At 40.0% G+C, this 12332-nt stretch overlaps 2 protein-coding genes across 2 annotated transcripts in view; both read left to right on the top strand.

Moving 5' to 3' along the window:
* The window catches only part of LOC100703903 (adenylate cyclase 9), a 42129-nt gene extending 34722 nt beyond the window's left edge, over positions 1-7407 (top strand). Inside the window, exons 9-10 of the mRNA XM_003450058.4 lie at positions 867-890; positions 1352-7407. Coding sequence (XP_003450106.1) covers positions 867-890; positions 1352-2711 — 1384 coding nt within the window. The 3' untranslated portion in view covers positions 2712-7407. The remainder of the gene's footprint in view (positions 1-866; positions 891-1351) is intronic.
* A 564-nt stretch (positions 7408-7971) lies between these two features.
* Positions 7972-12332, top strand: part of crebbpb (CREB binding lysine acetyltransferase b) — a 40992-nt gene continuing 36631 nt past the window's right edge. Inside the window, 1 exon segment of the mRNA XM_025906229.1 lies at positions 7972-8859. Within this exon segment, the coding sequence (XP_025762014.1) occupies positions 8775-8859 (85 nt within the window). The 5' untranslated portion in view covers positions 7972-8774.

The raw sequence follows: 12332 nt of genomic DNA, 5'->3' as shown, positions 1-12332 counted from the left end.
TGATAGTTTAAACTCTAGAAATCTTTGGTATTTGCCCTCTTTGGTTTTACAAATCATGACGGTGTTCTTGCAGGCATTACATCTGATGTCATGTTCCGCAGCATAAGCACAACACATGTGAAGGAGTTGCTATAGACCAGCACCACTAAGATTAAAGAGCACACGATCATCTGCATAAATAATATGATTGACTAGCAAATTGCCAACCCTGCACCCAGCTTTACAGTCATCATCACAAAGATTAAACAAACTGGGACAAAATTCTTCTTTGTCTAACTCCATTGCTCACTGCAAACGGGGCTGAAATGGTGTCTCTCAACATCTGGTTGCCACTTCAATAAACTCTCACAATGTATTTAGCAGCCCTCTTTAACTCAACTTGCAAAGTAGGGTGTGAGCGCAATCCCCAAATAGTTGCCACATGAAGAACTTGTTAGTTTTACAGTGATTTACAAAAGTCGTGCTGTTTTCTAAATGTGGTCAGATTCATTTCAATATCAAGCGCAAAAATTAAGCATGCTTTTTTTCCCTGCGTTAAATATCGATGCAATTAACAGTAAACTGTGTGTCTTAAACATTAGTAAATCAGTTTGCGTGTTTGATTTAAATGTTCTCTTCCTATATTTTGCACCCTGAAAAAGGAATTCCCGGAAATACATACACAACAGGGTCAGTCGCAAAAACCTCTGCCTCAAAACTTTTGAGGCATCAATAACACACATAAAAACTAATGAATTCTTTCCTCTTTACCTTTGCGTGCCATTTCATGCTATGAACATGTATAATGTCCATGAATTGTAATCATTTTTGAAATCATTAAGTACTTATTCCATAACTTAATGTTGCTTCTGCTTTTTCTCTTTCAGTGTCGCTAAGAGTCTGTTTTTCTGGTAAGTATGATTATTGTTGATGTTTTGAAGTTCATTAGTTCTCACTTCTCATTTCACATTAAAACTGGACAAAAAGCCTAAACTGAATGGGCTCGGATATTATTCCAACCAAGCCCTTTAATCCATGTCAGCCTCCTGCCTACTTCCTTGCTTACCATTTGTCTCTCACTATCAAATAAAATTAAAGATAAAACAAGACAAAACACACTATGCCTTCAACAGATAGTGATAGTAAAATGAGATTGAATGGGTGAAATAAGGACACCAGCCAGACTCTCGGCTCTCTGCCACTGAGGTGCTCTGACTTTCTATTCTGAGCGATGGCAGAGTTTGATTTTGGTGAGGTGCATTGCAGCAAATGCTGCATTTGGTTATTTGTAACCGTAACAGCTGCACAATTTCTTAAATTATTCTAAACTTTCATTTCCCTCTTGCTTCGGTTTTTTCTCTTTCCCAACCAGGTCTGATGGCCAGAACAACAACAGCAGCAACAGCAACACCTCCATTGTCATGTCTGACAGCCCACTGGAACTTGACCCACAGACCCACCCACAGGACCTTCTGGGCCGTGAGGCCTGTGTGGCCTTTTTCCTTCTCCTTCTCTTGGTCTGGTTTCTTAACCGTGAATTTGAGGTCAGTTACCGCCTGCATTACCATGGCAATGTGGAAGCTGATCAACACCGCATCAAGATCCAGAACATGAGGGACCAGGCCGACTGGCTGCTACGCAATATCATTCCCATACATGTGGCCGAGCAGCTCAAGGTTACCCAGAGCTACTCCAAGAACCATGACAACGTGGGTGTAATATTTGCCAGTATTGTTAACTTTAGTGAATTTTATGAAGAAAGCTATGAGGGAGGTAAGGAGTGCTATCGTGTCCTCAACGAGCTGATTGGAGACTTTGATGAGCTCCTACGGAAGCCCGCCTTTGGTAATATCGAAAAGATCAAGACCATTGGTGCCACTTACATGGCAGCAGCAGGACTCAACGCTCAGCAGTGTGCAGATGCAGCACATCCTCACGCCCACCTCCGAGCTCTTTTTGAATTTGCCCTTGAAATGATGCGCGTGGTGGATGACTTTAACAAGAACATGTTAGGGTTTGGCTTTAAGCTTCGTATTGGATTCAATCACGGGCCTCTAACAGCAGGCGTGATTGGCACCACCAAGCTTCTTTATGATATCTGGGGCGACACAGTCAACATTGCCAGCCGCATGGATACCACAGGCGTGGAGTGTCGTGTCCAGGTCAGCGAAGAGAGTTACTGTGTTCTTAGCGGCATGGATTACGAGTTTGATTATCGTGGCACAGTTAATGTCAAGGGCAAAGGTCAGATGAAGACCTTCCTTTATCCTAAAAGCAGCGATAGTGGCCCCGTGCCTCAGTACCAGCTCTCAGTCTCTCCAGAGATCCGAGCACAGGTGGATGGCAGCATCGGGCGCTCACCCACTGACGAAATTGCTAGCATGGTCCCTGCAACCAGCACCACCGCAAGCAGTACCAATACTATGGTACCCAGTGCCAGCACTGGTTCCCCTAGTACGACAGGGCTTACTCACGTGAAAGAGGTAGATAGCCGTGAAAGACGTCCCACTGCAGAAACTTCTGCTGCCAGGCGATCAAAGTCTCACACTGGCCTGACATCTGTACATATAACCAATCTTGAAGGACCCCCTTCTTTGTCAGAAAACAAACAACTTATCATCTCAGCCCAGCAGGACACATCCCAAAGGTCAACAAATCCCCTGAAGGATATCAAGAAGGACAATTACGAGGATGAAACTGGCGGTAATGTTGGCGAGTTAACCAGACTCTAGAAATCTTCAACGGTGCCGCTTTCATCATCAATCCTCTACCCTTTAAGCTCTCATTCCTGCCAGCTGGCATGTGTAGAATCACTGTACATTTGGTCCTACTTCAGTTGGCGATGGAGGATGTGAAAAGACCCCAAGGTCTCGCCTCACCAGCCAAGAAATTGTTTTTTTTTGTGTGTGTGAGAATATAGCTGTTTTCACACATGCACTGCAGTACATAATTTTTACTAGACATTACCCAATTGAGCTGCATATAGGAGCACAAAGATTTGATCAGACTTCAAATTGGCTTTCCACAGTAAGCTCCTAGCACAAAGCGTAGGCAATGTCCAGTTGGGCCTGTGTAAGGATAGAAAAGGCACTTATCCTGAGAATTCACCGCAAAGGATGGACGTTATGTGTCCTGCTTCCTGCACACGCTAACAAAGCGGCACCTTCATCTAAACCAAAAGGAGTATTTCCAGCAGCGTGAAGTGGACTATCACCTGCAGCATGTGAGAAGGGACAGATGTTGCAGATGTCTTGGTGGGATTCATGTGTGAAAACGGCTCACGATTGGCTGATGTTATCAAGAGTGGAGGGTGGACCACAAAGATGGTCTCAGGCAGGAACGCACAAGAAAAGGGAAAATGTGACAGCTGACTCTGGACCTTCTCTTGCCTGTCACAGATCCCATTATCTGCCATTAACTTATTTGATTATCTTTAAACCTTTAATCTTGATTATTTCTTTCATATGTCTTTTTAAGTGCCTTTAGAGTAGAATATTATGTAGACTAAGCCTTTATAAATAAGGGAATAACAACATAAAGGGAAAATTGTAAATTAGAAAGCTTTTTGGGGAAAAAAAAAGAAGCTTTGCTTTTGTTACAGGTTTACTTTTTAAACTATGTTTTGCTATGATAGTTCTGCCTTTTATTAAAAAGAAAAGCAACAATGTGTAAAACATCACAATATGTGACAAGCGAAGGGCAAAATTATGTACAAGTAAAAAAAAAAATGCACCGCACTAAAATCCTGCAGAGCCTGTGTCCATGTTGTTCTTGAAAACCAGAAAACGCGCCAGGAAAGGCACAACGGGAACAAATCGGTACAGGCTAAAGGCAGACGAGGCTGAGCTGTGAGCTGTCGAGTGAGTGTATTGCTCTTATGCAGTGTGTGTCTGCGCTAGTGTGTCTGTATAGTAAGATCACTTAGGCTTTAATAAGGGGAGGTGCCTATGAGTTACTCAAATGACTGAAACTGCAGGTTTACAAATAGAAACAGCCTTGGGGAAAAAAAACTTGTTTGCTGATGTGGCAGCTTTTTCACTGGCCTCAGTTAAGATCTTTGCATTGCCTCAGCACTGAGGCATGATGGTCTAAACTGCATTTAATCAGCATGCTCGCAGCATCATAGGCTAACTGCTACTAGTGTTTGTGCCCTCTGCACATCCAGACTCTTGTAGGAGCTCAAACTATCAAACTGTGTTTAGTGAGTATTTTAATGGTTCCTACAAGATGCTGGCGTACCTATAGAGTGTCTTAAATTGTGTCTTATTTTCTTTTTTTAGATGGATTAGAGAATAAAACTGCCTGGGTTAGCTATGGATTACACTGTGTGTTAGTTGATTGTGTTTTAGGACATGGATGATCAAAGTGGAATGTCACAAATAAAAATGTGTTTAATAGTGTTAATTGTTACACAAAACTTGAACTTTCTATCTGAGGCGTCTTAATCTACTTTCTGTTATTTAAAGGACATTACTGGATGCAAGCATCTGGACGCTTTTACTGCTTCATACTTTCAGTGACATGAAAACTTTACATAACGGCACTGTAAATGCAAACGGCAGTGCACCAAAAGGTATTTCATAGAAGCGTCTCTGTGCTTTTCGCTTTCCCTTTAATTTTTATCTATCTATAATGTCAGAACAGTTTTCATCTCTCTTGCTGTTACATTTTCCTTCTTCTGCTGTTTAAAAAAAAAAAGGATTGTGTGCTCAGACGTAAAAATGGTTTCACCAGTGCACCATTTCTTGACCTGAACTCTTAAGTAATAGAACAAGCGTTGCAAAAACAAATAATTCATCATCAAGTAATTTATGTAAGCTGCTGCAGCTAACAATACCTTACTAGTTAAATAGTTTGCTCGCATTGTTTTCTAAATGTGGAGTTAGGGTAGCTTGTGCCTTTTAAATTTAAACGTGTCATATTTTAAAGTTAGTTCTGTTGCTTTCCATTTCTCAAGACCATTAATATTTATCAGAAACATGTGCTTTTAAAATATGGACGCTTGTGGCTTTGTCATTTAATTTGATAAAATATTGAAAGATGAGATTTCAGCAGTGCCTTTTCTTGACATGCATAAGTAAATATAAATATGCCAAATATGTGACATTATTTGGATTTATTGCAGTTTTTAAATTCCGTTTTCTCCTTTATTTTATAATATTATAATAATTTACTTATGCAGTTGGTTTAAATTTTATAACAATGGATTAAAAGGGAAAATAACCCTCATTTGCTTATGAGCACACAACCCTTAACATCATTCCAATTTTTTTTTATTTTTTTTTACACTGTAATAAAGGGAATAACCATTACTGTTCATGGTTATACACTTAATAGTGGTCATTTTTAAATGTAATTTTTCTCAATAATTTTGATGAATAAGGTGAATAAGTTGAATAGGTTAAATAAGGTGTTTTTATTTTCACTCTGAACAGGTGAAAATCTGAAAGGTGTGTTGAGTCACAGATTTGACATGCCTTCTTTTTCCCTTGTGTCACTGCAAACATGAGCGCATCTTTTGATTTGCTGGGACTTAATGAGATGTGAGTGGCATTCTGAATCAGCAGAATGGCACAAATATTAATGCCAAAGAGTGTCATTGCCATCTCTTGGACTTTCTCTTTTTGTTGTCTTCTTAATTTGCAGGTATTTTGTGCACACCTTGCAGTCATCATATACTAACTGGTAAAACACAATCACTCAAGGCACTCATTTTTTAATGTGCGGTATGCCTTTATATTGTATAGTATCTGAGCATTTTCTAGAATTTATATAAGCGCATGTACTAGAATATTACTTGTTTTAAGAACTGGGTAATTTTAACAATGTTGGAATAATACTTGCATGCGTGTTTAAAAAAAAATGTGTGAATTTGTAAAACTTTGTGATTGTGTGTATTTTGGAAGAGATGCTCCAATCCTAGCAGGAATGTGAACAGTGAGGTTTCAGTTGGTAGAGATTTAAGTTCATTTTTTAATCCAAACTAGCCAAATAAAATTGTGGAGACGTTGCAAGACCTCTCTGGTAGGTAGTATTGAAAAGTAGCCCGCTGTCGATCCCTCCAAGTTTTAAAGGGGACCTATTATGCTCTTTTCTGGGTCATTATTTAGATTTTGCACTCTAGTAAAGTAACTTTGGATGATTCACAGTTCTTTATCACCTTTGCCCTACTCTATATGGACACATTACACCTACAAGAGCTGCTCAGCCATGTAAACTGATACCATGAAGCTCCCAGGTTACAGTTTTTGTGCTGATGTTAATGCAAGAAGAGGTTTGGGACTCTGCAGTTACTGAGTCAGCAGAGTACTGGCAGTTATGCGACGCTGCTCTGTAACTTTACATGGTATGCCACTTCATGGCTGAGTTGCTGTGATTCCAAAATGTTTTAATTTTGCAATAATACCACTGACTGATTGTGGAATATCTAGGAGGGAAGAAATTTCACAAACGGACTTGTTGCAATGGTGGCATCCCATTACATTACTAACTATTTAGAATAACCCATTCTCTCACAAGTGTTTGTAAAAGCAGACTGGATGGCTAGGCGTTTGATTTTATATATGTGGCAGTGGGACTGAAAACACCTCAATTCAAAGATTAAAAGTACTTTTCCCCCCATATAGTACATATTGACCCATGGTGCAACCTTTTAGTTCAATCTTTTTGTGTAACAATGCAAATTTACAACTCTTAACCCTGTCTTTAAGCCAGCTTTCATCTGCTTGGCATCCACTCTGAAACACAAGAGCTGTTCATCCTATATTAGTAATTGCCACTCTGAATGAAATCACACAAAGCCAAGAGTAGAAAGTGTCTGAAACATAGTGTATATATCAGTCTGAAGCCTGAACTTTGGGCTTAGAGGGAATTTTTAAAAAATGTTCATTTGTACATCAACCTCATTGTTCAAACCTTTTTGGTTAGTGTGTCTGCTATTGTAACATAAAACAATTATATATGAGAGAAAAGCAAAGCATAATGGGTCCACTTCTATGAACTGTTGCTTTCTTTGGATATGTTTTTGTATATAGCACGCTAATAGGTGAAGTTAAATTTAATAATGAATAAAGTCAGTTGCTGGGAAATGTTGTCCTAATGAATTTATAGCCTGTATACTACCAGTGATAGATTTAAACTATAGAAGTACATGGTACAAGTTTCTTTGTTTGTTTGTTTTTTACTTTACACTTACCCTCAAATGTATTTCAGAAGGAAACTGTGTACTTTCCAGTCCACTGCATTTAACTGAGAGCAGCTTTTTAAGGATATTTCTTAACTGATTATGCTATCCACATATTTATCACAAAGACATAAGCTTGATTGTGTGCTTGGCTGGTACTTTATTATAGTTTTGTGTTTTCTCATTAGTTTAAACTTTTATTTCATTTTCATTCGGTCTCAATAAACATGTCCATCAATGCCTCATCAGGGAAGTTGTGATCAAATTTTACCAACCTAACGAATAAACTAACAAGTACACACACACACACACACACACACACACACACACACAGATAGATAGATAGATATGTGCTGTGAAAGGTGCTTCTTCCAAAAGGATAATCATCTACTTTCATACCTGACAGAGAATCTTCACTTGATTTTAATATAAGTAAGTAGACATACTTTTGATGGGATAATATGTAAGTTTTTAAAACCTTGCCAGGAAGCAGCAATAGTCATATACTGGTTTATCATAGATTGTGTGCTTCATCGTGTATTTGCTAAATATAAAGGCTGTTTCATCTGTTTCTATATAACACTAAGCAGTCTATAGCATGCGAAATTAAAAAAAAAAAAAGGTTCACTTTCAGGTAGAGACTGTGGGTGTTTGAAAAGTTAGAAACAGGTAGCTCGTTTTTTCTGTGTAATCCACCCCTAGAGGCAACTTCTCGTACGTCCACATGACGCACGGTGGGGACACAGGTCTACGTCAGGGCGTCAGCGCGCCTCCCCCTTCCCCCCACAGTCTAGCTGGGAAGAAAAAAAACTTTTTTGTATCGGAGGAATCAACAGCCGCCATCTTGACGCGGCTCGGAGTCTGGATTTCGGGGGGAGCATTAAATTAAAAAACCGATCGGAGCCACACGGAGCGGGCTCAAACGGCTTTTTTTGTGCAGAAAATCGAAGCGTGAGCTCTTCCGATTAGAAATAATGCAAATATGTGAGGGCTAAGTGGGGTTTTGTCGTCTCGAAAGCCCTCTGTATATTTGATTTCCCTTTTAGAGAGCGCTGCTTCTCGCCGTATCGCCGTCCCGAGACGCGTTATTTATCGGGAGACAGCGACCAGAAAAATAATCCGTCTCATAGAAAATATTTTTCGAATTTTGATCTTTTTATTTAAGCCAAAAACGGATTTTATGGCTGCTCGTTTCGGCTGCGAAAAAAATGATTCTGTGCGGACGTGAAATCGGCGATCTGCGGAGAAAGGGATTCGCTTATGCTTCGTGCCATATTTTATGATTGATTTTTATTTATTTTTCTCCGACTGAAATAATTTTTGGACGTGATTATTGAGGATAATTATGTGGGTGTTGGGTGTTGGATTATCATGGGGTGATCTCAGGCGGCGAAGCGTGGCGCTGTTGCCTATCTTTTGAAATCCTTTTTCTCCAGGCGGCGTTTCGCCAGTCTGCCAGTCAAAGAAAAGGAGGAAAAAAAACTGTTAAATTGCTCCTTAGCGCCTAACAATACAAGTGACCAGCGACTGCAAACCAGGGGGCGAAGATTTGGACTGATTTCTACTTTTATTCGTCGGTGTCTTTAACCGCTTGTAATATTTGCCGACGAGGATGGCTGACAATCTTATGGATGTGGGACCCCCCACTGCAAAGCGACCCAAGATCAATTCACCTCCCTCAGGATCAGATGGCCCAGGTAAGGACAGGACATTGTTTTTAGTGTACCTGTTTTGACGAAGGTGTAGTTGTAGTAGTTGTAGTAATCACATTTTTTAAGCTACAGTGTGCACAGTTTGTGCCCCTCAACAGAAGTGAACGCATCATCTATGTACAGGAAAGCGGTCACTTGAGCGGACTGTGCAACTTTTCACAGGAAAACAGCACATGGTGGTGTTATAGGAATAGTTTCATTTAATCTATAGATCACATAATAATGGCTGAAAAGCCAAATGGCGTAAAAGGGGCTCAAGCTCAATGCATTTCCATCACACGAGGTTTTTAGCTGCTCAACAGGCAGAATTTGCTCCCAACTTTTAAACCTTTGTAGGGATAAATGTCACGTTTAAATGCCTCAGTTGTGTTTTGTCATCATAATATATCTAAGATACAGATAAGTACAGGGCTCTGGCAGCACTGATGAAAATGCTGCCTCGGTGTCTGTGGAGTTGAATCGCAGTTTGTGTCGTGCTCCTTGACACTGGAGCCGTGCAGATTCGTGACAGCACAAGCTGTTGATAAACCTGCTGTTTGATTGAGTGATAGTCGAGTGATAGTCGGACAGCCAGGTCTTCCTCACATGCTGAAATATCTTTTTTTTTTTTTTTTTTTTTTTTTTTTTTTTAAATTATTATTATTTTTTAGTTTGCTTTCCAGTTTATTTTCTAAACTAACTTTTCTGCTGTGTTTTTTTTTTTTTCTTCGGGGAAGCATATTTGCATATCCTTTCCTGTTGTGAAAAACTACCATGGGGAAGTCTGAGGCGTGTAGAGGGTAGCCCAATGGTCTGCCTGTTAAGCGGTCAAACCTGAAGAGCAACTTTGCTGATCCTACTCGAGAAAGGACTTTCGAATAAGACGGAAAGACTTTTTTCTTTGCTTTACACGGCATGCCTCCTCCTTACAGGTTATGTCACCCTGTGATTTGTGTTTGTGGTTAGGAAAAGAAAACATAACTGTCTATTGGCTTGTTTGATATGATGAGCTTACTTTTTATTTTTGTCCCATTAAAATAAGAAACTAGCGCATGACTATAGTAACAATACAAGGATTGCTTCACAATTACATGGGGACTTTTTAAACTTGAGCACATCCTTTCTTTTTTATGTCTCTTCAAGGTACACCTCAAAGAGTGCAGTTGTATTGAAAAATACACTTTTGAATCAGAGCCGTGGAAAACTAATATGGACTATTTTCACTTTGCTGAAAAGCTACTGCTGCAGAAGTACTCTGTATATACTTTACATCTGTATACAGTGTAGTTGTCTACCAAATTAAGCCTTGATGACATTTAGCGTTTACTCGTAAGTATCCAAAAAGCATGGAGAGTCTTATTTCAGTAAAGGCTTGCATTTCATTGCTGGGTCGTGCAGAAGTTAACTGATTCCTAATAAGATTCCTAGGTAATGCTAAGAATTTTTAATCTTCAGGTGACTTATTAAGCTGAAGCATCAATTTTCAGGAATATGTTGGGGTGGCAAACTTATAATGGTGAAATGAGCTGCTCATATATTAAAATGCATGGCACTAAGGTGCTACTAAAAATGTGAAGGGGAAAGAACACAGCATGTTGTCGAGATAAGCAAAAAGAAAACCACCAAAAAATACACTGAGCAGAAATTAGGTGTAGCTTAAGGGGAGCGATAAAACACAGTCGGGGGTAATGTAAAAACTAATCCCCAGGTCGCCTACCCAGAAGGGTGGCGGGAACCTTCAGATGTTTATAAATCTCCCTGTGGGAAGCACTTAAGTACAGAATCTCTTTAAGTTTGAAATGCATTTTTTGGGGAATGCTCAATCAGGCTTCAACCTATGTAGGTCACCCACCCAGAAAGGTGACAGAAACATTCGCTGGGCAATAAAGCAGACCTACCTGGGGCCTCTTCCTCCTCCACTGCAGTTGGAAACGTTATCTGTTTTAGTTGATGTTCACACAAAATGTATGTTTTCAGTAAGCCATCGTAGGATGTTTAGTGTTTTCCACAGGATGGGAAGCAGTAGAGATGCAGGTAGATGGTTGCGCACCCATGTTTTCTTTAAAGAATTATTAAATGTTATGTTTCAAGAGGTGTCCCTTTGCATGTTTAAGTGGGGCTATATGTTAAAAATTAACAGGGCAATAATGAGCTGCATCTTTCATATAATTCTGTTCTGCTGGTTGGATTCAGCATAAAGGTTTTGCTCAGCAGCCACCGGGGGTTTGTTGCAGGAGCGCATCAAGCAGATTTCCACACTCTTTGGGTTCTGCTTAGAGTGGACACCCCTCCCCCTGACCAGGAAGACCACTGCAGCAGTGCTAAACAGCTAACCCTCATGTTTCCCTTTAAACAAGGGGAAACACGAGGGTTAGCTGTGTGGCAAGCACGCAACTTTTAAATTAAGAGCAAGGCGATTGTCCACTAGTAAATCAATAGAGGAGCGTGTCGCTCGTGGTGCAACACTCATTTTCTCTCGGAGACCTCCTCTAGTTTAAATTGTGGCATGCTTGAGGGATAAAGACCAACTGTGAAAAAACGATTGTTCTGTTGCTCGTCGAATAAACTGAATTCATATTAATTCCAAAGTAAATTGTGTGAATGCAGTCCATTCAAATTTCAATGCTAATTACTGACTGATCATTTAAATATTGTGGGGCTTCAGAGTGTTTGTCCAAATCATCGTGACTGTTATTTACACATTATATTGTGGACTGAGTCACCTTGGTAACTATTATTAGTAGTTGGGCTGATAGGAACGACATCACCCTATGCCACATCAAGCCAACTGTGTACAGAGCTGATGTTCACAGGCACAGATTAGCAGTCTTTGATGTTTTTGTTAATGTGTGACTTTTTTTTTGTTTTTCATGGTGCTCTACTCTCTTGTCAGTATGCGTATGTGCCTGTGGCTTCAGGCCAGTGTCACTTGTTTTCGTTTGTATGACTGAGTGGGCGTGTCAGCACCACAGGCAGTAGCAGCCATCTTCGATCCTACCGCTCACCTAACGGGTTTCTCTCTTCCTCTTTCTGGCCTCGGTGTCTGCGAGACAACCAACTCCTGGGTGTATTGGTAGTGTTCAAGAGTGCTAAAATGTGCTTTTCACCAACCTGGTGAACAGTGGCAGACGATACTCTGGATGTGCTGGCTGATGTCTCTTGTGGCGTAATTGGTGGAGATGAGAAGCATGTGGGGCACTGGATCGCTAAAATCCTCTGAGAAAGCATTTTCAGCAGTTTAATTCATTCAGTTCTTTGCCCCAAAATTAATAAAAAAAAATTATATTTTGTGATCTTAGATTGTTTCGCCCAGAAATTTTCTTGTCCATTTCTCTAAATGGTTGCGGTTTTCATAAACACAGGGCCGCAAATGATTGCAGCCCCAGCTTTACATGTTTTGTGGGCAGCTAATTTTGTACATCTTGAAGTCATCATAGTTCTTATAAAACACCATATTAAAAGTTTTACAGTTGCAGTGC

This window comes from Oreochromis niloticus, linkage group LG4 (assembly GCF_001858045.2).
Source record: "Oreochromis niloticus isolate F11D_XX linkage group LG4, O_niloticus_UMD_NMBU, whole genome shotgun sequence".
Taxonomy (NCBI): Eukaryota; Metazoa; Chordata; class Actinopteri; order Cichliformes; family Cichlidae; genus Oreochromis; species Oreochromis niloticus.
The sequence above is the reverse complement of the archived record's forward strand: the minus strand, read 5'-3'. Positions and strand labels throughout refer to the sequence as shown.